This window comes from Gopherus evgoodei, chromosome 7 (genome assembly GCF_007399415.2).
Source record: "Gopherus evgoodei ecotype Sinaloan lineage chromosome 7, rGopEvg1_v1.p, whole genome shotgun sequence".
NCBI classification, from domain to species: domain Eukaryota; kingdom Metazoa; phylum Chordata; order Testudines; family Testudinidae; genus Gopherus; species Gopherus evgoodei.
Genome location: NC_044328.1, coordinates 75,752,576 through 75,780,451, shown reverse-complemented (window position 1 = coordinate 75,780,451; position 27,876 = coordinate 75,752,576). Strand labels below are relative to the sequence as shown.

At 43.5% G+C, this 27,876-nt stretch overlaps 1 protein-coding gene across 1 annotated transcript in view; it reads right to left on the bottom strand.

Annotated features, from left to right (window-relative positions):
- Positions 1-27,876, bottom strand: part of USP54 (ubiquitin specific peptidase 54) — a 233,412-nt gene that overhangs the window by 68,000 nt on the left and 137,536 nt on the right. The window contains 6 exon segments of the mRNA XM_030568176.1: positions 3,171-3,542; positions 3,766-3,897; positions 8,135-8,305; positions 12,218-12,386; positions 14,450-14,599; positions 16,430-16,576. Coding sequence (XP_030424036.1) covers positions 3,171-3,542; positions 3,766-3,897; positions 8,135-8,305; positions 12,218-12,386; positions 14,450-14,599; positions 16,430-16,576 — 1,141 coding nt within the window.

Sequence of the window (27,876 nt, the reverse complement as noted above, 5' to 3'; positions counted from 1 at the left end):
CTGAATGGGCCCCCGGCACTGAGCCTGGTGCCATCGGTGCTGCCGACTGGAGTTCCGATGCAGCGAACAAAAAGCACTGTAAAGGGGGCATCATCATGTCCCATATGCTCCAATAAGGCCACTGTGCTGGCCACTGGCTGTGCTGCCACCACGGTGCCGCAGACGATGGTGCGGGTTCCAGTGCCCAGTCCCACCAATGGGGCCTAGGCGATGGGCTGAACTGGCCCTCCACGCCAGAGGAATCACCTTCCTGCGATTAGAGAAGGGCTGTCAGTCCCTGGGTTTGTTTACTGGTTGTGGCTACTGGCAACTGATGACCAGACGTGGGAGACTGGTGTCGGTACCGGCGAGATCGGTACCAGTGACGGGGAGATCGGTGCCGAGACAAGGAATGCTCCCACTGCACCAGTGATCAAGACAGACGTTGAGAAGACAACCGATGGGAGGATAACTGGTGCTGGGAACAGTATGGGAAGTTTCGACCCCATACAGGTGAGTGACACTGAGGGAAACTGGACACTAGTCTGAGCGACCGATGACAGGTCCCAGATCCTTGAGTCTTGGATCCTCGGCGTGACGAACAAGAATGTCACCTCCTCTCTGGTGACCAGCAGTGTTCCCCCTGCCTCTTCAGGGGTCTTGGTGGCTGGCTTGCCTTCTTAACTGAGTCCTGCAGCACCAGAGTCATCAGTGGACCAGGTGGAGACCTGTACTCTCTCTGCGCCTGGGGAGCCTAGGCAGATGACAGTGCCGGCAGGGGTGTGGGTCCAATATCACTTCCAAGAATTGGTGACAGACCTTGAAGAGACTGGGGAACCCAACCGGGGAGGCATAAGGACGTGGTTCCAGAGTATCCTGGTGGGTAGGCCCAGGTCCCTTGGCTGATGACCCTTGGGCCTTTTTGCTTGGAGCTGGGGAGCTGCACTTTTTTGTTTTCTTTTTCAGCACCGGCGATGGCACTCGGTGCTAGGAGGAACTGGGTGCTGGCAGTGCACTACGCATGGAGGAAGAGGTGCTCAGTGAGACCTGTCATGATGGCTCAGAAGCCAGGTGAAGGGCAGACTGCATCAGGAGGGCCCCGAGATGAATATCTTACTCTTTTTGGGTTCGGGGCCAAAAGTTCTTACAGATCTGGTACTGATCCTTAACATGTGACTCCCCCAAGCACTTAAGATGGCTACTATGGGGATCACTAACAGGCATAGGCCTGTTGCAATCTGAGCAGGGTTTAAACCCGGGAGACTGGGGCATGCCCCATCTGAGGCAAAGTCCCCACTGCGACCCTAACTTAAATAACACTATACACAAACTATTTACAAAAGGCCCTAAGGCATGAAAAAAACACTAGCACTTGCTAAGCAAGGAAGGCCCTCTGACTAACCACCACTGGCATTAAGGAACTGAGAGGGTGTAGGGCCGGCAGCCCCTGATATACTGCTACATGAGTGTGACACTCCAGAGAGCACCACAGCTAACCCTACAGATACCACTAAGGCAAAAATCTCCAACGACTGCACAGATGGGCGCGTACACACCTAGAATGGAATTGACATGAGCAATCACTCAAAGAAGAACTACGAACTAACTGAAGTAAGAGAGGGCACTGCTGACCACTCTGACTCAAGCTAAACGTGGCAGAAAAGGAACTGGGGGATGGTTGGCTGTGTACTGCTATGTAACCACTCGGAGCGGAGCGTGCATTGCTTAATCGGGTACTGCTACCACAAATCTCTGATTACAAGCACAGGGCGTCAGGACACCTTAAGTAGAGCACCTGAAGGGACACTCCTCAAAGAAGAATCTCTCCTTGTCTGTAACTTTCTGCATTTGTGCACATAACTGTTTTGTGTTCTAGTACCCACCTGTGCACTAGATAGTAAGATTTTTGGAGCAAGGATTTTGTTTTGATTCTCCATTCTCTGCTGATCTAGCGCTTTACAGCACTGTGCATTAAACATTATACGAAATCTATTTTAGAATTTTGGCATTCAGATTCTGATTACACTTTTTAATATAACTCATTATGCTTCTTCTCCTAATCCTTCACATTTTAGTGTTATCCCCTTTCTGATTTTAATGTGCATTCCTACTTGCCTTTGATTGGTTCCCCTCATGCCCCTTTTCTGTCCTTTCCATGAGTAATGGTCTCTCCCTCCTTCCTCAAGTTTTCTTCATCCTCATTCCCATGACTGCTTCATCCCTTCCAATCCTCCTTAACTTCTAGATTCTCCCCATCAATTTCCTCCATCTCTCTCTCCTCTCGTTCCCCTCAGGTTTCCCCAACAATACCTTGGTCATCCATCAACACGCATTCTCTCCCCCACTCATTTCTCATCCATGGAATGGAACTCAGCAGCTCCAGCCATTTATGGGCCAGTCCCTTTGCAGGGCTTAGAGGATTTCTCTCCCCTAACTGGATGGTAAACAAGACAATAAAGCTGCATGGATCTTTGTTGCATTCTCAGAGCAGGGGAAGGAGCCGTGGATGTCAGGAGCTCTTGTTTCCAAACAGAGACTTCCCAACCCAAAGCAGTGCAGAGCTGGGCTTTGGCCTCCATCTATGGGTGCAGTGAGAGGCAGGTCCAGGTAAACCACAGGTTAGGTGCTAGGTGCTCATGACAGGCACTCAGAATAGGGAATGGTAGCTAGCAGGGGGAACACTTTCATTCTCTAGTCCAAGACATTATGCTGCATATGCTGTGATTAGCAGGAGGAGGATAGAGGGCGCAGAATATATACACCGGTCAGAGGGAGCAAGCCAGCCCTGGGGCACATGTCTGAGACCAATGCATGAGAACATCCCACAATACAAATTCTTAGGTGCCCGGCAGCCCAGTCCAGGCTCTGTTTCAGCAGTATACACAATGATGCATCCCTTGTCTTTGCTTCCACAGAAATGGAATTTAACAGAATACAAGCCTGGAGAACAAACACTCAAAATAATATATACACTGCACAGTGTATACATATACACAGATTTCATATGAACGCCTCACCATCACCAAAGCAACTAGTGTGAAAAGGATGGGAGTGTGCTCAAGAGTCTGACAAAGTTTGGCACTGCCACTACATAGTTTCCATACAGCAGCTGATAATTATGATTAATTCTGCACCTAACTGTATTTTTCCAGTTACAACCCAGCAACATTCATCTCTCTCCCCCAACTGACCTGCATCTTCAGAGAAGGGGCTTAGCTGCGTGTAGCCACAATGGTTCCTCTTGTCTTTACTGAAGATGCTGTCTATGTTCAGTGACTCCCTTTTGGGTCTCCAGGTCGGACGGTACTTGCTAGATGAACTGGATTTGGATTCACTGCTGGTACTCTCCATTTCCCAGTCGTGAGAACGCACAGGCAAGTTCTTTGGGCGCCGTATCTTTGACTGACCCACTACATTCCCTCCACTAGGAGAGCCTTGGTTGGCCTGGGCTGGTCGGTTATGGATTATATTGCTGACTGTCTCTTTAAACTCTCTAAGTCTGCTGGTGCTGCTGGATGGCTTAGGGGTAGTTCTGGGGGCTTGTTTCTCCTTCAATGTTTCTCCTGAAGTATACAAAAGAGAATGCAAGAGGAACAAAAATAACTTCATTTTAAACTGGTAGCACTATTCACAACATCTTTCTGAAGCCATAAAGGGAAATCAGCAAAGGCAAGACAGGCCAAAACACAGAGACTGGGAGACACACAGCAAGGGAAGTGCACATACACACAAAGAATCACAAAAACACAGACAGAGTGACGAAGTAATTAAAACAATGACCCTTGCCTTCACTGTGGTATCCTGATGACTGTATCTCATCCCCTTTCCGCCGAGACCGGCTAGAACTCCTCTTGCGGTCAGTCAGTGAGCTCTTTTTGGAAATATGCTTCTGATTACATTCACTGTCAGTCAAGTGTCCTAAAAGAATAAGAGAACATAGTTTAGATGGCAAGAGTCTTTGGATTGGTTGTTCAGCATTCTAAGAATAGTAGACCCTTCTCACTCTTCCTGAACTGCACAGACACTCCAATGCTAACTGGCAGCTTCTAGTAAGCAAAGTCATTTGCTTTAAATAATTTGTACCTAAAAGTTTTTAAAAATAGTCACAAAAGAGCAACAAAGCAACTCTAGGGACTGTGTTAAATGAGAGAGATCATCCACAGAGATGGGAAGCAGTTGATTGTGCCTTGCCTCATAATGTTCCAGGGACACCATTATCTTGTAATACCAACACTCCAGCAGCTCTCGCACTCAAACACACACAGCTCTTAAACAAACATGGCTAGTTTGATTTTCTTCTCCTCACAAATTCTCTTTTGCACACTACACACAAATCTTTTCTTTGGATCAACTGAGTTAGAAAATATTTGTTCACAAATTTAGCACAGATTTTCCCTGTAAGGATTTGCCCTTTGGTAAGAGTGCCTCATCCTCAGACCAATTTATTGCCAAGCTAATGAGCACAATAATTTTTCTAATTAAGTTTGAAATCTTTTGACTTGAGATTACCAATAAGAGTTACAAGTGTGTAAGCACTCAGCTTTGTGGTTCCTACAAGTCTAAGACCCCAAATCTGTAAACACATGCATTTGTGTGACTTTACTCACATGAGCAGTCCCATTCCAAATCAGGACTGCTCCTAAGCAGAAGGACAGGACAAAGATGGAGTTTGGGAAGGAGATCCAAAGGCTTTCCAGCCTTTCCAACATCAACTTCAATCTGGCATAGATGTAGTGAATGAAAATTCCAATTCTCTGACAACTTTGTGGGAGGAGCTGATGGTTCCAATCCAATTTCTCTCCAGAGAACCCGTGTCGCAGAACTTGCCATTACAATTAGCTTTTTGAATTCATCTTTTCAAATAAATAATATCAAAATGCAAAAAATATATTAAAGCAAAAGGAGAATCTGCTTTTCAGGTAGAGGTGCTACATCAACAAATAAAGATGTGACAGTGTGCATGCAAGGGCAACCCACCCAAACAGAGGCTAATGATATTGAAACATCTTGTGTTTCAATTTATCTGTGAAGCCAAGGAGGAGTGTGATTTTGTAGTAGGTACTCTTTAGAAAGAGGCAATATATATATATATGGAAGTGGTATGGAAGTGGGGAAAATACGGAAAGAACAAGAGAGGCGAAGACTGGGGGGAATGGTAGGTAAATTAGGGCTTAAGTGCCTGAGCAGGAAAGATGCCGTGAAGTGGGTTTGGGGGAACTCATTCTTTCACAACATGAGATTTGGATGACAGCAGGCACATAATGCTATTCTGTCAGTCTATAAGGATATAACATATCTTGTAGCAGTTACCATGGTGATAAAAGGAGCCCATACTGCATTCAGAGTGCACAATTTCTTTAGCTAGCTTTAAAAAAATGTTCTTCCATTCTGATAGCAATGGTAGGTTAGGGCATTTCCAATGTTGTCACAGCAGCTATTTAAAGAGTACCACTGCTGCTAGAGTTGGGGTTCTTAGACATGGTACAAATATTTAATATTTATCTAGTCCTAAAATGCACAATTAGCCACTGTGGACTGGGAGGTTGACAGTTTTACCAATACTCTCCTATATTTCCATCCATAAACTGGACAAGGTCATGGTATGGACAGTATGTGCCACAGTCTCGCACAGGCACCAAGTACTAAATGAGCATGGAGCCTGAATTACCTTGTCCCACTAACCACGGTCCTTCCAGACCAGGGACAGTCTACTAGTGAGGCAGCATGGGAAAAGTTTGCAGTATCTGTGTGCATGCTGTACCTGGGCTATGAATTTTAATCTCCACAGCTGTCCATCTAGCACCTTCATTAATTTTGCTGAATTCACTAAATTAACAAAACAGGATTTCAACGAACACATGCAAAATATACCCCTTGAAAAGTATTTTTACATACTAGATGCCTCACATTCAAGCAATTGTATGGATTAATAGGGAAACAGTGATGCACATAGGGGAAGGATAGCTCAGTGGTTTGAGCACTAGCCTGCTAAACCCAGGGTTGTGAGTTCAGTCCTGGAGGGAGCCATTTAGGGAACTGGGATAAAAATCTGTCTGGGGATTAGTCCTGCTTTGAGCAGTGGGTTGGACTAGATGACCTCCTGCGGTTCCTTCCAACCCTACTATTCTATGGAAAAAAAAATGGAAAGTATCTTTATAGCCCAAAGGCTGAGAGCATGGGGTTAGAGAAGGGAACGAAACCAAATAACTTGAGACAGATCCCAATGTGATCTTAGGAGTTCGAGCAGAGAAGTTAGAATTCATGCATTATTTAGCTTGTCAGCATTGGCTGCCAGAAGTGGCAGAGGGCTAGCTCAACCATTCAGTGAGCCCCACCCATCCCCATCCTGACGTACCCAGGTGTTTGAGGGCACATGGCCCCAGTGGTCTTCCTTCCCAGGAGGGCGATGTGGGATGGGGTCCACAGAACTCTGGGGTGGAGAAGTGGGGGAAGTGGCCATTAATGAAGAATCCAGCTTTCTCACAGACTGATTCTGCAGTTGACAGGAGCGATGGGATGGCTCCTTTACAGCCCCAGGAGTCAGCATTTGATGGCTGAGCTGTTGCGTGAGGCTGGGAGATTAATTTTGGGGGGGAAGACTTGAGTACGGAGGAAGGAGGACGGAGAAGACAAAGGGGGAGGACCAAGTAGGGATTAGCTAATAGGCAGGGACTGAATATAGCTGAAAACTAGATCAAGAGAGAGGAGGCAGGTTTGAATTAGGCAGTAACTGAGGGGTAAGAGCTGGAGGAAAAATATGGGATAGAATTAGCAAGAGAAGAAATAAAAGGAGAAAGTCACTACACAAATCATGAAACCAATAATATAAATGTTGAATTTCATCTGCTCATGTATTTTTGTTCCCTCTCCCACTCCTCACCTCTTCTGTCTACTTTGACGTTAAGTGTTGCAGGGCAGGACCTCTCTAATTACAACTGTGTCATTTTGATATATAAATAATATCTCAGCATCTTAGGTTAACTAGGCTTTTTGTTGCTCTGAAGATCAATATAAGTTTTGGACTTTCATCATTATCAAATTTTGCCCTACATTTCCCCTTCTGTCTGTCTCTCTCTCATCTAGGACTACTGTAGCAGCCTTATCTGCCAAACATTTAACCTGGAAATACAAAATATATCAACCATCCAGAGCCAAAGGCTTGGAGTGCAAGTTACTGAATGCATGGTGAGGAATCAAAGAGCATCGAAGAACACCTGTTTGAAATCTACTCTTTCATAAAGTCTAATTCTTCATTGTGAGAAATACCTTCCCCAACTCTGGTCTGAACTGTAAGTAAAGATTTGAACCACAGATGGGTACATGTATACTGTTACAAACAGGAGGGCAAGAACTTGCTGAGTGAAATAGTATCAAAACGTGCTGTTTGGAGAAATTTTGGTGTAACAAGGAGCTGTTCATTTAACAGGTATGCCCCCTTTGTGAAACCTATTGAGTTTGGTGCACACAAAATTAGTTCAATTTACAGATATACTATTAACAGGTCACCCTTTTGGTACATGGAAAGTTCCGCTCTTTTAACTAGTGTAGTCCTTCATTAGAAATTAATGTCAAAGCTCTGTGCTGCATTCAGGAACAGACTGGCCAGGTCACAGGCTGGATGCTTTGTGACAAGCACAGGCCACAGCTGACAGGGTAGCTCTACATGAGACCTCCACCCTATCTCCTATTAGATTCTCCCACAATACCCCTCACACAGCTTCCTCCATAGCACAGATTCTCGTCTCACTCCAGATCCCCACAAACTTGCCTCCACAGTACAGGCAGACAGCTATCCTCTGACCTCTCTCCTCCCCCAGTGCAGACGGATACCCATCCTCACTGCTGTCCTCTTTAAGCAGAAACTCCCTCATAACCACATACAGGTCCCAATAGTGTGGGCTCCCTTCCCACATAGCCTCATCTACTTGAATGCAGGGACTTGCACATGCCACCCACTGATAACGTTTTGAAATAGTGCTTTGTACAGCTGCATCATGCTATAGATTGTGGGCCATAATGCACCAGATGCCAGCACTTCAAAGAGCACCCCTATGCCAATATGCCTTGGTCTGCATTTAAACAGATATTGTTTAACTGAGGTCTACTGTAATCTCCAGTTTCACAATGGCTACATGAGCACAAAGGTGTCTGCTACCTGTGTCCCTGCTGCTTTGCGAAGCTGTGTCATTCTCCACATTGTAGATGACTGTCCCCTGCGAGTCAGAAGAGAAGTGACTGACCACAGACTCATGGTGTGAGTGTTTATAGGGACAGCTGTCTGTAGAGGAGTCTGTCCTGGTGTCACTCGAGATGGAAGGCTCCCTCCCTAATGAAGGAAGTAATGGCAAATGTCAGCCTCTATTTGGGATATACAAATCAGGAGACATTATGACAGAAAACAGAAACAGAATGGAGGAAACTAAACAGAAGCAAAGAAACAGGGTTAGGAGCAAAGGAATATAGAGAATCACCTACACAATATTCACAGATTCAAAGATGGTGGAATTGACTGGGTGGAGACTCATGTCATCTAGTCTGACCCCTTTTCATCTAGGGGAGAGGTCAAAAATATACTTTCCATAAATATGACTATGATGAACACTTTACCAATCTCCACGTGAACTGTCAACAAATTAGTTAATTTCAAGATGATTTTGTTCTTTATTAACTAACAAGCCTATTAGCATAATTAAACTGTGGAACTGATTGCCACAGGATTGCACTGAGTCAAAAAACTAAGTAAGATTCTAAAAAGAGAATTGGAGATTTATATGGATAACAAGAATATCCAGAATTATAATAGTGCTAAGAACTTTCAAAGAGCTATTTAATTTCATGCTTTAGGGTTTAAACTAATCTAACTATTAGGGAATAGGACACATCTGCCTAATGCAAAGTATCTTGCACCTTTCCTCTTAAGCATTGGGTGCTGGCTGCTGTTGGAGACAGGTTCCTGCACTGGATGGACCATAAGTTTGATCGAGTATGGCATTTCTCGTGTCCCTAAGCCCTTTAAAATATATATACAGATTTCTCTTTCTGTCCTTTTTTCCGTAGCCAGCAGGAAAAATAACTTTGAATAGTTTACAGGGTGTTGTGTATGTACAACATACCCACCCACACATACCTGTGTATGTGATGAAATTAAAGAAACACAAAACTGAACACATGAGCTCTCTAGTTATGTAAGCATTTAGTTCCATGGCCACTTTGATTTCTTCTGGGAGCAAATCCAATAGTCTACGTCAAATTTCTGTGAAAGTTGTCTTCTGGACTCTCAAGCCTCCCCCTACTGGTTAAAAGTGTCATTATTCCTCTGCAATGAGGTGGGAGATCATGGTCATGAAAGGAAAGATGATCTTGGGTAGCTAGAGACCAATCCCGTGGAATGCTTTGAGTATCAGGGCATGGACTCGCTATTCAACAGAGAGCAAAGCTTCACAGGGAGGCATTCACAGTGAGCTTTATGACTATGCACAGAGAGATTTGTAACATTTTGTACCAGCTGAAGCTTTCTCCAAAGAGCATGGCTTTAGTCCTAGATATGATGAGATACAACGATTAGCATGAAGATCTTCTTCTGACAGGATAGGGTGCAATATTATGGTCAGTCACAGATGGGCAGACTGATTTAAACAGAGGGAAGAAAAATTTGTTTTTAACTAATGTTGTAGAGGAGACAAGTTCTTTGAAGCAGTCCTCTCTCTCTACTAGCACTGTATCAGTTTGTCTGGGTTCAGCTTTAGACAGTACTTTTGGACTTATTTAAGCTAGGCACGGATAAAGCTGGGAGATATATTAATGTTTGACATAAAGGAGTTGCAGAGCTAGATGTCATCTACATTCTGCTGGCACATCAACCCGTATTGTCTCACCAACCCTCTCAACAGCTTCATATAGATATTGAATAATGTGAAGGAGAGGACCAAGCCTTGTGGGACTGAGCAGTGAGGATTTTGGAAATGGAAGAATAGATTGCTCGTAATGACCATCTGCATTTAGTTTGAAAGAAAACACCTGAACCATTTTAGGATGTTTCTATTCAGCTCTGAAGCTTCTTGGAAGCAAGTCAGGATACAATAGGATCAGATGCTGAAGAGAGATCCAACAGAATGAATATGGATGTACTTCCCTTGGAGGCCAACCAGAACTACAAGAACAGCCTTTGTAGCATATCCTGGCCCGAAACTTGCCAGATATACTAGCACCTAACAGGTGGTACTGGAGACTCTTTTTTGCAAGGTTCTCAGTTAGCTTGCTTAGAACTCGGAGACAAGACATTAAGGGCTTGTCTACACTAAAACTTTACAATGCTGCAGTTTTTTCACTCAGGAATGTGAAAAAACACCCCCTGACTGCTGCAAGTTTCGGCGCTGTAAAGTGCCAGTGTAGACAGTGCACCAGCACTGGATGCTATTTCCCTTGTGGAGGTGGTTTTTTTATAGCGCTGGAAGAGCTCTACACAGACACGTTAAAGCGCTGCTGCAGCAGTGCTTTAATGTTGCTAGTGAAGACATGCCCTAAGTGGTTGTGTACAAAATCTATTGTTGAGTGATGGTTTCATTAGTATTGATTGAAATGTTACTCATTTTAGGGTGCATGACAGATTCCCCTCATTATATGATGTAATGACAATCTGTTAGTAGAGGTCCCAGATGCTCCCTACATCTTCACCAACCAAAAAGCACAAGGACGAGAGTCACAGGTGGTGACCATGACTGCCATAACTGCTTTTAAAACTAAGGGTTTATCTACACAAATAATTAGACAGCGCAAGCTGGGCTGTGAATATACCCTACACTAGCAGGCCGTGGTCTAACTGTCCATATGTACCTGCTGACATGTATTAACAATTCATTAGAGCGCTTTGATCTAGTCTCTCTCTCAAAGTGCATTAACAAACTGTTCATGCGCATCAGCAGGATGGACAGTTACACTGCAGCAGGCTAGCGCAGGATAGATTCACACCCAGCTTGCCATGGTCTAATTGTTGTGTAGACAAGCCCAAATCGTGTGAAAGGGTAGAATTCCTGGAAGGAAGGTGCTATTTTTCTGGTCCTGCGCTCAGACTGCTGTTCTTGGCAACCTATGAAGCCCTCCCAAAAGCAGTAAAATTCTCTGTGAATATTCAATAGAATCAGCCTTTCTTGCAATACTGCCACTGTGTAAGCTCATGTACAGTTTATATCCATCACCACAATCTCTCTTTTTGATTGCTTTTAAAATGTGCCTCTCAAAATGCCTATACTTCCTCTTCTTTACAGGAAGCCTCATCTCACTTCAGTCTGTTTAGTGTCCTAATTTATCCAGGTAATTAACAAATTAGCCTTCTCTTCATGATCATTATTTCAAACACTGAGCAGACTCAGAACTATTTCTGAAGGCATCTTACTTGACTATCTCCTTCCAATCCAATGGAACACCACCGACAGTGCCGTGTTTTCTCTTCCTAATCCATTAGTGTATTATATCAGTACTATATTCCTGGATAATAAAGGATATTTAAGAGACAGCATTGGATTGGATGCCTCATTTAAACCCCAAGAGATTCATGTTGGCAGTCACTCTCTTTATGCATTCTATATGTTGTGTCATATTTCTTTCCTGTTAAAAACTCAGGATAATTTTATGAATTCAATCACTAGATAAATCTTATACTGTTCCCCTCTACACAAAGATCCTTCCATATTCTTGTGTCAGCATTTTCTCCTAGATATACTTACAAAAGACAAATTTTCAGACATTTAAAATGATAGAAACCTTGAATGTTTTATGATTAGGTGAGTTTTTTGTAATCATTTGGATAGAAGACTGTCTTTATATATTTAAAAAGTAAAATTACATGCTCATCCTCTGGTTTAACAATAACATTTTGTCTCCTGAAATTCTGGCTGTCACAATCTGGGAATGCTCCAAAGACAGTGAATTCTGCCCTGGATGGAGTAAAAGAGGATGGCTCATCACATTACTTAATGGAAACCTTCCCCAGATGTCTGGTCTTAAAGAGAAGTCCTGAAAGCAAGTCTTTCAGGCAGGATGTACTTGTAATTTATGGAGCTGTAGTTTGGAAGGGAAGGTTTAAAAGTTAAGTACTAAGGACCCTTCTCAGGACTCTAGGTCAGCTTTGATCAGTGACAGAGACATGGTTAGCAAAATAGCACCCAAAATGAAGCAACATTTTTCTAACAGTTCAGCTGCAATGGAGATGGGCATAAAGTGTACAGTTCAGTCTGTTTACCTGAGTCCTCGCTATCATAGCAAGTCCTGCTATACTGCTGTAAATCCACCTGAGAGGGCAAGTCTTGCATTGACACTGGAGTTCCTCTTGGATCTGCATAAAGCAGCAGCAAAGGCTGATAATGACCCTTGATGCACTTGGTCACAACATCTTTCCACTTTGGACCAATCTGAATTAAAAAAACAACAACAAGAACACTGCTCAGCTTTTCTTTTAACTTCTCTCGGGCAAACCAAGAGACTGGTTCTTAACCTCTTCATATGCTGCACTGTACAATCAAGTAACACTCCCTGAATACCTTCCCACCCCTACCAGCCAAGATTATTTATGCCCAAGGTGCCAAGGGACAAGTGATAAGTGATCACAATAAAGCTGCACTAATTCTTCCCAGAGCCCCACTCTACAATCACATGCTGAAGCACTTCATGCTTGTTATAAACTCTGAAATGTTACGGAAAGTAAATGTGTTAATTAAAATTGACATTTCCATGCCTTTTTATGACAGCCACCATACTGCAGAAAAGGGACATAATTTGTGATACCAGCTGGACGGGAGCCCAGTGTCAGCAGAGACTGGAAACAGTTTACACCTTGTTTTGATAATCAAAATATTTACTGTTCTATAGTTAAATGAAATTAATATCTGCTAGAATATAGGCTTAAACTACTATTCTTTCCTATTCAGAGTTTACTCATGCTAAGAAAAAAGTTTTTACCACATGAAATTTCCCAGCACTTCACTGACCAAAATTAGCGCACATTTTTAATGTTATAGCTTTGGTACCAATGATTATGAATTAATCTATCATAATTTACAAAATGCATTAAGTAAAAAAAAAATCAAACATGCAAACCACAGATTTCCAGCACTGGGATTAATTGAGATCACAGCTAACATTTGGTGAAGATTTATCCAGCATGCAAGGGGTTAAACACCTTGCTGTATAATCATTTCTTCTCAAAGGTCAGCATGACTGTATTTTCTGTTTTGGTGAGCTGGACTTTAATTTCTGCAGCCAGTATTCATTTGAAAACAGTTCCCTGTGTTTTAGTACAGGTTTGCAGAGATGCACATAACATATACTCCAAGAGGTCTGCTCCTTACACAGGTATTCTGTTACAGCACTGTATTATCCTTAGCAGGATTTTACTGCAGAGAAACGTGACCAAGAACCAGTGGAAGGCTTATAGCTCTCTCTTAGAGACTGTGCTTGGTGAGATTACGGAACAAAGCTTTCCTCTGTTACTTTTGTGCCTTTGTGACAAGGGGAAACAGAAGGGGAGGGGCATGAGATGAAGCCCAATGAACTAATGAGATGTAGTAATCATGTGCCAAGATCCCAGTGCTGATGGCTTTGGTGCCAACCATTTCATCCTAGGCACAGGGGAAAAAAAGGCACTGGCAAGAGAGGGAAGAATGCACCTCAGGAAACAGCTACTACAGGGGCGTGGCATCCAGATATTTCTACTGTGAACCTGAGGAGAAGGGACTCAATAGCAACACTATTTGCCGGGTGGGGGGAGGAGTGTGAGAAATACATCCAACTGCACAGGTGAATTGTAGGATTCCAGCCAACAGCATAAAGGCAAGACTGGCAGGCCATTAAACAGAACCAAAGAGAAGGCCTCTGGACTTTCTGGTACCACTGAACAGTTGCCAGTTTATCTGGTACTGGTTGCCATGCAGGTCTCTGCTGTACAGAAGTCCACAGCTGTTTCAACTTTTGCCATCAGCAGTGCAAGCACCAAGAAATCAAAGAAAGGTCAATGGGAATTAAATAACAGTCTGAGGTGACACTACGAAGATCGGAAATAATGTAGATAGGGGGACCTGCCCATCACATAACTAGAAGGCATCTTTGAATGCAGAAGAAATAGGATCCTGAACACTTTCATTTTTCTCTTCTTGCCTTTCCCCTTCCAGGTCCCTCAGACTCTTCACCCTCTCTCCTCTCTTAGGCCTTATTTTTATTTCTTTACGATTCTCCCATTTTAAGTTGATTATCCTCTGTTGCAGAATCAGGTCTTCTGGAGAAGCATCTCCTCCATCGGACTTATAGAAAGCATTAGTTCGTTCAGAGAAACCTTTAGGAGCAGTGGAGTTAAGCAGGACTTCAGGTGTGAGAACACACACAAAGTTTCTGGAAATCTTTGGAAAGTAGTATGGATCTACACCCTCACCAATACCCAAACAGTTCTTAGCATTTACAAAAATAATCTCAATTTCCTTACCTCTTTGACATGGGCATCATCAAAGTACATCCACTTGCGGATCTTCGTTTGGAAGAAGAAGGTGGAGTAATGTTTTCCGTAGTAACAGATCATTCCCACCAAATACAGCTCTGCTTGTTTTGCTCTGTCATCAGTTACTCTGAAAAAGAGCTTCAAGGGGTGTGGAAAAGGAGAGAAGAAAAATTATATAATAAAATACTGTTTCATCTGACGAGTTAAAAATGCTTTACAGAGTTGCGTTAAGTGTTATATGCTATTTTTTCAGATGGAGAAATTAAGGCACAGAAGGGTTAAGTGATCGGTCCATGGTCATACAACAAGTCATTGGCAGAGGCGGGAACAGAATCCAGGTTGCCTGACACTCGGCCCACAATTGCCTTGTGAGGAAGACATTTATATCAATGATGTAATCCCATTAAATTTTAAAGTGTATTTCTGCTCTGAAAATTAATAAAAATGGCACTTTCTTTCTCAACAAGAAGCCTACTCTCTGTATGTTTTCCGTTTTATCTTGTGGCTCTACTGAGAGACTTTTAAAAAGCTACTCTTTACCTCTCTCTCTGCACTGCACAGCCAACACCGTGCAGTGGTATGGAAGAAGGAGCTGAAGTCTGTTCTGGCTCTAGCAAGGATAAATTTAAGTCAGTGGCCCTGTGAAGGTGTAACTGAGGGCAGTAGTGGGCCTCCAGAGTCTATCAGTGGTGGAGGCTTGATCTGCAGTTGATCTGCAGGCCAGGCAGTCAGAAAAATCATGTGTTGACGTTTAAAATTGACCAAATTTCATTTAGAGATCACTGACACACAAAAAAGTTCTTTTGGAGTCACTTTTCAATGCATTACTGCTTTACATTTTAAGGGCCAAATTCTGTTTTCAAGTGATGCATCTGCAACTTAGTGCAGATTCATGCCAAATAGTTTAATTCATTTTTCAGTGTTAAGTGAGTCACTAGTGATAATTCCTATTATAAGTCACACCAACTGTTTAGACCTCAAATTCAAGTTATTTTAAAAGTGCTGAAGTCTCAGAGGAACTGACCTCCAGAGCCTAATTACAATATAATATAACCATATTCAGTCACTGAGAAATTTAAGATACTACAACAGCTAGTACCTCCCAGTCTCTTGTGTTATCTCTAAAATAACTCCAGAGCTGTGACCAAATCCTTGGATGGGGTTACTCAGGAACAAGTTTTAAAAAAACAAAACAACATAACACACTTTGACTCCATTACAAGCAAACACGGACAGGAATAACTATTGTTCAAATGGAAAAACCTCCACAAATATTGGTAGGGAAATAGACAGCTATTTTCAAAAGTGATTGGCCCAAATTAAAATCAGAAAATCCCCCTGAACATGGGAAAAAATTGGATTCAGATCTAAAATTGGCACTTTGAGGCCACTTCCAATTTTCAAGCACCTACAGTGACATTAAGAATATAAAATTATTAGAATTAACATTTTAAAATATACAATTGATTAAGAACTAAGAATATATAATTAGAATTTTTGTACAAGTGTGCTTGTCAGTGTTCTTTTAAATCTGATCCCAGCAGTTGCAACTACCCACTAGTGCCAGGGAAGTAAAATGATTAGGTAAAGGATACACAACCTTTCAGAATAGTGGGACCATTTCCTTCCTTTTTTCTATTCCTCTTAGTACTATGTAGCAGATCTTGTTCAAAGAGCAGAGTACTCACAAAGGGGAGTTACCTAAACTATGGGAGTAAGGAAGGGCAAGGAGACAAATTGTCGATTCAATGCCAACAGTTTCTCACAGGCTTAATGGAGCATTCACAGAGGGCCCTGGGTTGCAGGATTGGGATGGTCAGAGGCAAAGGTGGCTGCATGTTATGTTCATGCTCCCATGATCCCAGAATCAGAGGAGAACCTGCATCCTGAATGCATACAAGTGAACAGCACAGACATGTCTTGGGAAAAGGGGATTTTGAGAGATTGCTAAATGTGCAGTAGACTCACATCTCCAAGTTTGAGGCAGGTGCCCAGACTGTGAATGACATCCTCAGCTAGATCCGAGTGGTCTGAATCCCACACCAGGCCAATGGTGATAATCTGGGGAGAGTTCATGAGCACACGACGTATACGGATCTTTTCACCACAGTTACTCTGAAACAAAACAAAAATACGCATAGACTTTTTTTTACAACAAAAACTGAATGGAATATACAACTTCACAGTTTACTGTATCACCACTGCAGGGTCTTGCCTCTTGCTTCAATATAGAAGGTGGCTGGAGTGCGGAACATTCTACATGCTCAACATATGAAGATGTGGGAAGAGAACAGCAAACTCTAGGTGATGACAGATGCCAAATTCTGCCTAGTATTCACATGTGAATACAGTCAATTCTTCCTCAGATGAAGGATAACGGGTAGAAGATATAATTGCCCCAAGGGAGGCATGTAAAATAGTGAGTATGAGTAAAATCGGAGGGTGCTCAAGACTCCATTGGGAATTGGAAGAATGGCTCGCTTTTTATCACACATTATTGGTATCATTCTCTGTTTTCTTTTCATCTGCACCTGTGGTTAAAAAACACGTTTTGCAATGTTAAATTATGAAAGATTCTAGCAAAAATACTAGCTACCTGACTGCACTCCATGTTCTCAGTTTATACAAATCCAGATCAAACTGGATTCACTAAGATTAGACAAATATCAGACAATACTCAGAAAGTACTTGAAATCATCCATAATGCCAGATAAAAAAGAGATTCATTTATTTTCTTATCACTTGATGCAAAGAAAGCCTTTTATAGAATAGAGGGGAACTTTCTATTTCAAGTCCTGTCCCATAGTGACATTGGCCCTCAGTTGCTTAAATGGATAACTGTTCTTAACCTGAGCCCAAAAGGAGCTGGGAGAGTTAATGTGGTTAAATTTGCTGCGTTTGAATTACACAGAGGGATTAGGCAGGGATCTCCATGGTTATTTTTATTTTTTGCACAGATCATGAAACCTTTTGCACAGGAGATACAGGAACAACGAACCTACCTACACACGAACAAAACTTGCAGGAACACATCAGAAAATAGCTTTATATGCAGATATTAGTTTTGTTTATACAAAAATTGTCAGTATTTCCCTAAAATTAGTTTCTATAGAAATGCATGGCTTGGGAAAGCATTTGGATTTAAAGTAAATTATGCCAAATCTGAAAAGCTAGTTACAGATTTGCCAGATTCTGAAAAGTCGATTCTCCAGAAAGCATTTGGACATGAATGAGCAACAAATTCTACAAATACCTGGGAATTCAAAACTCAAACAACCCAGAAGAGCTCTACAGTTTAAATGTTAAACCACTACTTTAGCATATGAAAAAAGATCTGGGATGCTGACAGAAGTATACAATTTCTTGGTTGAGAAGTGCTGCCACAGTCAAAATTAATGTTTTGCCAAGGATATCCTTCTGGTTTCAAAATCTTTCTGTGACCATCCATAACACCCTAGTAGGAAAATAGAAGATGTTATCAGAATATTGCTCATGTGAGCCTTCCCCAAGCACTTGAGGCAGCTAGGGTGAGGGCCACTATTTGGCATAGCCTTGCTGCAAGAGTGGCAGAGCTTGCAACCTGGAAAGCACAGCATACCTCTGGTATTGAGGCTGGTACCCAAACTGGGTGCTAGAATCCACCAAAACAAAAAAAAACAAAACTTTTTAATGTTTACAAACTAACTATACATGGTATTATATACAGTTATTGAAAAAGACTTGAAGTAGCAAGGATAGGGAGATCCAACAGCCATCACAGATGGTAGGAAGGAACTGGGGAGTATGGGGCAGCTCACCCCTTTATGCCTGCATGATGTATGCAAGACAGCAGAGGGTGCTGAACCAGCCCTGATGGGTACTGCTAAGGGTAAAAACTTTCGAATTGTGCACTGGAGTGCACAGACACCTGCAGTAGAATGGACATGCGCAATCACTCAACGAGAAAATTTATTTAAGATTTTGTTTCAATAACTCCTCACACCAGACAGTTTAAAAATAGAGAGAGATCAAATAGGGACAAATATTGGAGAAACTGTGAAAGAGAAGATTTTAGGCACATATTGTGGACATATCCAGTCATTAGGGAGTACTGTGATGCAATCTGTAATCAAATATCACGAAGTATTGGATATTTATTACCAAATGGCTCTTTGGTAATCCTTCTTGGGCTTCCTCGAAGTAATAGGCATACAAAAGAAAATAGAGAATTAATCTCTCATCTGCTAGTAGCTGCTCAGCTACTGATAGCTTTTCTATATAAAAAGAAAAACAGTCCAACCATAGAGGAATGGTTCAAAAAATATGGGAGGTTGTTACAGAAAAATTAATGCATCAGTTATGTACCCAGCAAAACAGACATGACAAATATATTTGGTTACCTTTTATTCAGTACTCAGATAAGTATAGTCACCTGCAAAATAAAACAGCACACTTGTCCAATTTTTAAAAAATATTAACATTTGATAAAGATACCTGGTGTGTTGAGTATATGTAATCAGAGATTTCACTCAATCTAATACAATCGATGCTCTGTAATATGGTAACACCCTGTTAAATAGAGATTTGATGGCTATTTTCCTGTATAATGTGTTCTTCAAACATAAGCTCACTGTTGTTGTAATCATTACCATTTTGTTTCTGATACTTATGTGGCAAGGATTTGTAAATCTATTAATATTTCCTAAATAAATAAATAAATAGTAAAAAAAAATTTGTGCAAGTACATACACACACACACACACATACTCTAAAGGGTTGTGATCAGGAGCATTTTCAACATAATGGAAAAAAGTTTCCCATCCAAAATAAGAGATGATGACTGCAATTCCAACAAGTGATACAAAATTAAAAAGCTTTCTATTTAGCCTTGCCAGAGTCACTGTATCACCCTCATCACCCTCAAGGTCAGGTCACTTTAGGCTGCTTTGCAGAGATCCTCAGGACAAAAAACCCTTTTCATAAAAGGCTTCTCACTGCCAAGAGGCCCGTTTCATCACTGGATCTAATCACCCCTGACACTTTATTCAGGGAATGAAAGATCTTACAGGACTTCTTCCTCTCAACAGCAATTTACAAAGGTGGCTTGCTTTATAAAATTAATTCATCAGGATTCTCTCTGCAAGCTTCACTACAGCATCTTTCAGTCCAACCAACTCAAGAGAGCATAGCTTGAGTTTTCCAAGTCATCTTTTTGGGGGTTAGTAATAAGTCAGCCAAAAGGAAGATAGCGGAGGTGGGGTAGGGGGGAAAGCTTTTTTCCAGACACTGAAATCTGGGATATTTACATCTTAGGGAGAGAGAAGGACACATATAATCAGATATTCTATTTTCCAAATGTCATTCAGGTGGCTGAAGTTAACTACAGGAATTTGTGCGGCCTCCCTCAGGGCAACTGAATTACCTTACCTGCAATTCTCTTCCTCTCTTCTCCCATCTGTTTGAAGTGCTACTGAGCTATACTGAAGGAGCTCAGTTAAATTCATAACTTTCTGATAGAAAGGAAGGAATGTTGAGTCCTGATACAGTGATTCCTCTCTTGCGTTACAGGAGGTGCTACTTTTAACTAAGCTACCTCAGGATGGCTCTGCAGATCGTTAAATAAAGCCAAAAAGTAAGGTGAGGATAACAACAGAGGAAGGAGCAGCGATCAGCAGACAATTTAGTCAAACCAAAGAATTCACATCAGATCAATCAAAGGGCTCTCGTCTTCCACAAAAGCTACATTCCTACTAAATTGTAATTTTTATATATTTATCTACTTTCATTCTCAAAGAGCCGAAGCATTTTTACTCCAACTTTCCAAAAAGGAGACATTCACCTTTGGCAGAGACTAAGCATGGAAAATTTCAGTCAGAGAGGTGAACATTTCAGAAAGTTATAAACAACTGAAAAGCAGAGGGTTAGAATGGAAATGCTGACACAGTCTTGGTTAGTGTGGTTGTTACAATTCCTGCTACAATCAATGCCAGTTTCTTCTCCTTTTCCTCCTCACAAAGGTTTACCACTAAACTCCACTGAGGATCTGACAAGACTCGTATTCCAAGACTATACAAAGCTATATTTTTAACAGCAGAAATAATTTACAACAGTGGTTTATAGCCACCAAAATGCATCAAGTAGTTTGCCCATCCTTCTCCTAGCTACTAATTCAGGTCCTGATCCTGTATGTGCTTCAAGGTAAGCACATGCAAAAGTCTTTGTAGAAATATGGCCTTAGACTGTAAGCTCTTATGGGTAAGAAATCTCACTCCATTTGTGCTGCAAAACACAGTGTACATGTATAGAACTAAATAAATACATACCCTCAGATTTCATTCACTGCCATATGTTGAACTTAAAAGAATCCAACTGTATTTTTGTATGGCTTGTGGTAGCACAGTACATGAAGGCTAGCTGGACGTGTGCAAAGAACTGCTTTTACAAGGTTAAATACCAGTTTTTCTCATAACTCCTAATTATGCTTTTCCGCCTTCTCCACTCCAAAAGCCCTTTAATGACATGGCCCAAGAGAAAAGAGGAGGTTACTCACCTTCTGCAGTAACTGACATTCTTTGAGATGAGTGTCCCTGTGGGTGCTCCACTCCAGGTGTCGATGCGCCCCTGCGCCTTTGATCGGAGATTTCTGCAGCAGTACTCGTAGCGGCCACACATGCTCAGAGCCTGGCCCCCGCTCTGAGTATACCTCTAGTGAGCATGCGTGGCCGGTTCCCTCAGTTCCTTCTCTACAATGGAGGCTACCCCAACTCCGAAGTAGAGGGGAGGAGGGTGGGTAGTGGAACACCCACAGGGACACTCATCTCGAAGAACGTTAGTTACTGCACAAGGTGAGTAACCTCTTCTTCTTCGAGAGATGTTCCTGTGGGTGCTCCACTCCAGGTGACTTCGAAGCAGTGTATCTCAAGGAGGTAGGGACTTCGGATCTGGTAGGAATGCAGTAGATAATACTGCCCTGCCTAACTGAGTGTCAGAGAGAGGGCCCTGAGTAAGGGCATAGTGTTTGACAAATGTGTGCTCGGAGGACCAAGTGGCTACTCTACAAATGTCAGTCAATGGTACTTTACGTAAGAAGGCTACAGAGGTAGATACAGGTCTAGTGGAATGTGTTCTGATCAATGCTGGAGGTGTAACGTTTTTTATCTGATAGCAGAGTCATATGCAATAGGAGATCCAGTTCGAAAGTCTCTGGGTAGAGATAGGCATGCCTTTGGAGTGCTCTGCGATGGAGCCAAAGAGTCTAGGAGAGTTTCTGAAGGGTTTGGTTCTGTTCAAATAGAAGGATAAGGCCCTGCGCACATCAAGTGTGTGCATTGTGGCTTAGAAGGAGTTTGCATGTGGTTTCGGAAAGAAAGTTGGTAGATGTACTGGTTCATTGATGTGAAATGAAAGGTGAACTTTTGGAAGGAATTTTGGATGTAGGCGTAGAGTAACTTTGTCCTTGAAGAAGAGCGTATATGGTGGATCTGCCATAAGGGCTGCTATCTCACCTGCCCATCTGGCAGAGGTAATCGCCTCCAAAAAGGCTGTTTTCATTGAGAGGTGCAAAAGGGGGCAGATGGCTAAGGGCTCAAAGGGTTGATGAGTTAAACAGGACAATACTAGGTGAAGATCCCATGGAGGGGTAAGTGGCTTAATGTCTGGATATAAGGTTTGGAGTCCCTTCAGGAAACGCTTGGCGATGGGATGAGCGAAGACCGAGGTATTGTCAACTGTGCCATGAAAGGTTGTGATGGCAGCTAAGTGGACTTTGATGGAGCTGAAGGAAAGGCCGGATTGCTCAATGTCCAATAGATAGTCGAGTATGCAGGGAACAGGTGCCAAGGTAGGAGACAGTTGTTTAGTTGAACACCATTTTGTGAATCGTTTCCACTTTTGGAGATAGGTGGTATGGGTGGATTGTGTTCTGCTGTGTAGAAATACCCTCCGAACTTGGTCGGAACAGTCTAGTTCTCGTTGGGGGAACCATGCAGGTACCAGGCTTTGAAATGAAACATGGAGAGATTGAGGTGAAGAAGCCGGCCATGTTGCTGTGATAAAAGGTTCGGGATGAGAGGCAGGGAGATCGGTGGCCAAATTGACATTCTGGTGAGGAAAGGGAACCATGGTTGTCTCGGCCATGAAGGTGCGATCAAGATCACCCTGGCAAGATCCGTTCGTATCTTTATGAAGACCCTGTTGAGCAATGGTATTGGGGAAATGCATAAGCTAATTCCCGGTGCCATGGGATCATGAATGCGTTCCAAGGGAGTGTTTGCCCAGTCCCGCCCTGGAGCAAAAATTGAGGCATTTCGTGTTTTTCGCGGTTGCAAAGAGATCTATGGTTGGGTGACCCCAAGTGCGAAATATGTTGTAGATGATTCCCTCATCTCTCCCCCATTCGTGCTCCGAAGGGAAAGGTCTGCTTAACTCATCGGCAGTGGTGTTCATCACCCCTGAGAGATAAGCAGCTGATATGCGGATGTGGTTCGCAAGGCACTAATTCCAGATTTTTATGGCCTCTGAGCAAAGAGAGTTGGAACGAGCCCCTCCTTGTCTGTTTACGTAGAACATGCAGGCAATGTTGTTTGTCATTATGCGTACATGCTGATTCTTGATTAGTGGAAGGAAGCAGCAGCAGGCATTCCATATAGCTCGAAGTTCTAGAACATTTATGTGCAGGGAGGTCTCGGAATGAGACCATAGCCCGTGGACTGTTTGGTGAGAGATGTGTGCCCCCCAGCCCATGAGGGATGCATCGGTCACCATTATCAGAGTTGGGGAGGTCTGGAGGAAGGGGACTCCAGAGCAGAGGTTGTAGGGGACTGTCCACCATATGAGAGTGTCTTTGACTCGGTAGGGTATGGCCAAGTGTTTGTTTAGTGAGTGCATGTTTGGTTTGTAAACTGTGGGCAGCCAAGCTTGGAAGCACCTCATGTAGAGACGTGCGTTCTGGACCACGAAGGTGCACAAGGCCATGCGCCCTAGTAGTTGGAGGCAGTCTCGGGCGGTGATCCGGGGGCTGTTGCGAAGTCTCATAGCCAGCAGTTTTATGGTATTGAATCGGTCGGGTGGGAGAGATGCCAGTCCGATTGTGGAGTCAAGGCTCGCTCCTATAAACTCCAGGTGCTGGGTAGGACTTAATATGGATTTACTTTTGTTTATTTGCAGGCCCAGGGATTGGAAGCAATCGATGGTGAGTTGTGTGAAGCGGAGGGCCTCATCGAACGTGGAGGCCTTCAGGAGGCAATCGTCGAGGTAAGGGAATATTATGACTCCTTTTTTCCTGAGGTAGGCAGTGACTACCACTAGGAGCTTGGAGAAAACTCGAGGGGCAGTCGAAAGGTCGAATGATAGAACTCTGTATTGGAAATGCATTGAGCCGAGGGTAAAATGAAGAAAACGTCTGTGGGTTGGGTGGATAGTGATGTGAAAGTAGGCGTCTTGTAGGTCGAGGGCTGAAAACCAATCGCCCTGCCCCAGGGCTGAAATTATGGTGGCGTGAGTAACCATCTTGAACTTTTGCTTTTTGACAAATTTGTTGAGCCTCCTGAGGTCGGGGATCAGTCGCCATCCTCCAGTTTTCTTTTCTGTTAAGAAATAATGGGAGTAGAACCCTTTCCCCTTGTGGCATTCGGGCACAAGTTTGATAGCCCCCAGGTGAGGGAGATGTTGTACTTCTTGCTGGAGGCGTAGCTCATGAGAGGTGTCCCTGCAGAGGGATGGGGAGGATGGGAGGTAAGGAGAGGAAGAGGATAGAATACCCAGTTATGGTGACCTCTAGAACTCACTTGTTTACGAGACCCTCGACCAAAGGTTCAAATCTGCTTATTAGTTGGAGGAAGTTGGGGCATCCCGGAAGAATTGGGGCGACGCCGCTGGTATCTGGATCTCTGGCGTTGGTATTGCTGTTGTTGATCCTGAGATCTTGTGAAATGCTGAGTATATGGGGGATAGCGTGGACGGTGATAAGGTTGATATCTGTACTGTCGCCTTCTGTCATAAACAGATAGCTAAGGGTTAATGTTCTTTTACCTGGAAAGGAGTAACCTGTAACACCTGACCAGAGGACCAATCAGGAAACAAGACTTTTTCAAATCTGGGTGGAGGGAAGTTTGTGTGTGAGTCCTTTGTTCTTGTCTTCTGCCTGTACTCTCTCTCAGCTATGAGAGGATTTCTGTCCCCTGCTTTCTAATCTTCTGTTTCCAAGTTGTAAGTACAAAGATAGGAAGACCATAGGTTTGGTTTTTTTGTATTTACATGTGTGTAGTTGCTGGAATGTGTTGAATTGTATTCTTTGTGGATAAGGCTGTTTATTCATATTTCTTTAAAGCAATTGACCCTGTATTTGTCACCTTAACACAGAGAGACCATTTTTATGTATTTTTTCTTTCTTTTTATATAAAGCTTTCTTTTAAGACCTGTTGGAGTTTTTCTTTGGTGGGAAACTCCAGGGAATTGAGTCTGTAGCTCACCAGGGAATTGGTGGGAGGAAGAAGTCAGGGGGAAATCTGTGTGTGTTAGATTTACTAGCCTGACTTTGCATTCCCTCTGGGTGAAGAGGGAGGTACTTGTGTTTCCAGGACTGGAAATAGAGAGGGTGGAATCCCTCTGTTTAGATTCACGGAGCTTGCTTCTGTGTATTTCTCCAGGAATCCAGGGAGGGAACACCTGGAAGGGAGAAGGGAAGGGAAATGGTTTATTCCCCTTTGTTGTGAGACTCAAGGAATTTGGGTCTTGGGGTCCCCAGGGAAGGTTTTTTGGGGGACCAGAGTGCCCCAAAACACTCTAATTTTTTGGCTGGTGGCAGCTTTACCAGGTCCAAGCTGGTAATTAAGCTTGGAGGTTTTCATGCTAACCCCCATATTTTGGATGCTAAGGTCCAAATCTGGGAATAGGTTATGACACCTTCTGGTTGTAGGGGTTTGGATGCTTAAGGATCGAAGAGTTGCCCTTGAGTCCTTCACTGAGTGGAGCACCTTGTTCGTGGTGGAAGCAAAGAATTTAATCACCATCAAAAGGGAGATCCTCTATGGTGCTCTGAACCTCGCAAGGAAAGAGGGAAGAGGAGAGCCATGAACCTCGGTGCACGACCATCGCCGTAGCGATGGATCTTGCTGCGGTATTGGCTGCATCCAGAGCTGCTTGAAGAGCCGTGCGTGATATGATTTGGCCCTCGGAAACTAAAGCTGTAAACTGTTGTTTCTTCTGGTCTGGAATGTGTTCAATAAAGTCCATGAACTTGTTCTAGTTTCTATGGCTGTACTTTGCCAGAATTGCGGTATAATTGGCAATTAGAAATTGTAAGGTTGAAGAGGCACACACTTTGCGACCCAGCAGGTCTAAGCGTTTGCCTCCCTTGTTGGCTGGGGTATGGCAGAAACACTGTTGTTTGTTCCTTTGGTTGGCTGCGTCCACTACTAGGGAGTTTGGCGCAGGATGTGAGAAAAGGAATTCAGAGCCCTTAGAGGGAATGAAGTATTTATGGTCCGCTTGTTTGCAGGTAGGCTGGCTTGTGGCTGGAGCCTGCCAGATGGACTTAGCAGGTTCCAGAAGGGCTGCATTGATTGGTAATGCCAGTCTTGATGAAGAAGAGGTTGCAGGATGTCCGTTAACTCATGTTGTTGGTCAGGTACTTCCTCTAGATTGATTCTAAGCTCGCTGGCAACCCTTTTAAAGAGATCCTGGAATTTCGAAAAATCGTCTGAGGATGGTAGAGGGGAGGGAAGTAAAGCTTCTTCAGGCATTACTTCAGTTGGTATTTCAGTTAGTACTGGGTCAGGAGCAGGAGTTAATTGATCCTGAGAATGGGAGGGTGCCGCCAAGTGAGTCATATCATTTGGACATTCGTGTCTCGTCGGATTGGAATAGCGGGTGTGCTACTGAGGGAAAGGTGCCGATGGGGCCCAATACTGCCACGGTGGTGGAAAAGGCATAGGTGGTGCCATCCAGGAGTTAATGCACCAAGAGGCAGGGTCTCGAGGATAGTCTGAGACAATTTTCCTGTGCCCGCGGGTGACAGGACTCGGAGGATGGAATTCTGATTGCATTGAAACATCACCCTGTAGTTCAGACTCCTCCTCACTGGAGGAAGGCTGTTCGGACCCTGAATCATTTGTAAGGGAGAAGCAGTCTTTAAGGAAGGGCGATTGCAGCATAGGTGACACTAAGAGGTCACTTGACTGGGTAAACGGCAGCACTGAGGCAGCTGAAGGTGAAGGCTGACAGAATTGCTGTGAGGGAACCTGGGCTTGCACCGGAGTTCTTAGTCTTGGCACCGTGCCAAGTAGCACTGTTAATGCCGGTGCTGGAATCGGTGCTGTGCTATTAATAGCAGGCTGCAGTGCCTCAGGGGGGTCCTGAAATGTCGGCACCACATTCGTCACGGTGCCGATAGGTGCCATAACCGAGGCAGGCAACTGAAAGCCTGTCGCCTCGACACCGGAGCTTCGCGCTGTCGCCGAAAGCACAGGCGGGTTTAACACGGTACCGGAGGAGCCCGGCTCGTCGAAAGTGCTCAGGCGGGCGAGCACCTCGCTCTGGAGCTTATTTAGTGCAGTGAGCACATTTTTGGGGAATACGGGTCTCTCCCAAACATTTTATGCACTGTGAATGTCCATCCAAAAGAGGGATAGCGTCCTTACAGGAGGAGCAGCGCTTAAAGCCTATGGAGCCAGGCATACCTGAAGAGCATGAGAGAACAATTTTTTTTTTAACAGTAGAAAAAGGGTAAGTAACAGTAACTAACAACTAACTAACAAGAAACTGTCTAACTACAAGTTATTTTAAGATGAGGAAAGAAATTCTTTAAGGAGCCTGCTGAGCTCCGTCTCAAGCCGGGGACGGTAGAGAAGGACCTGAGGGAACTGGCCGCGCATGCTCACTAGAGGTATACTCAGAGTGGGGGCCAGGCTCTGAGCATGTGTGGCCGCTATGAGTACTGCTGCAGAAATCTCTGATCAAAGGCGCAGGGGTGCACCAACACCTAGAGTGGAGCACCCACAGGGACATCTCTTGAAGAAGCAGCACAGTTTCATTCCTTATACTGAAACATGTGAGCCCAGTTGAAATGAAATCTTACCTATGCACCTAGGAACATGAACACAATAGAATGGCTGACATGGAAGCTAAACTATCTCTGTTATAACACAGCAATGTCAAAAGAATTCTACTGGAAGTAAACTTCTATCTCTTCCCATGCCGCTGTTGCTCATGAAGCATACTAGTATTATGCTGTAAGCTTCACCAAAAGCATCACCATGAGAATTATGTTAATAGTGGAAATGCTGTCCTAAGCCTAAAATCATAGAATTATAGACAATTAGGGTTGGAAGAGACCTCAGGAGGTCATCTAGTCCAACCCCCTGCTCAAAGCAGGACCTAAACCCCAACTAAATCATCCCAGCCAGGTCTTTGTAAAGCCTAACCTTAAAAACCTCAAA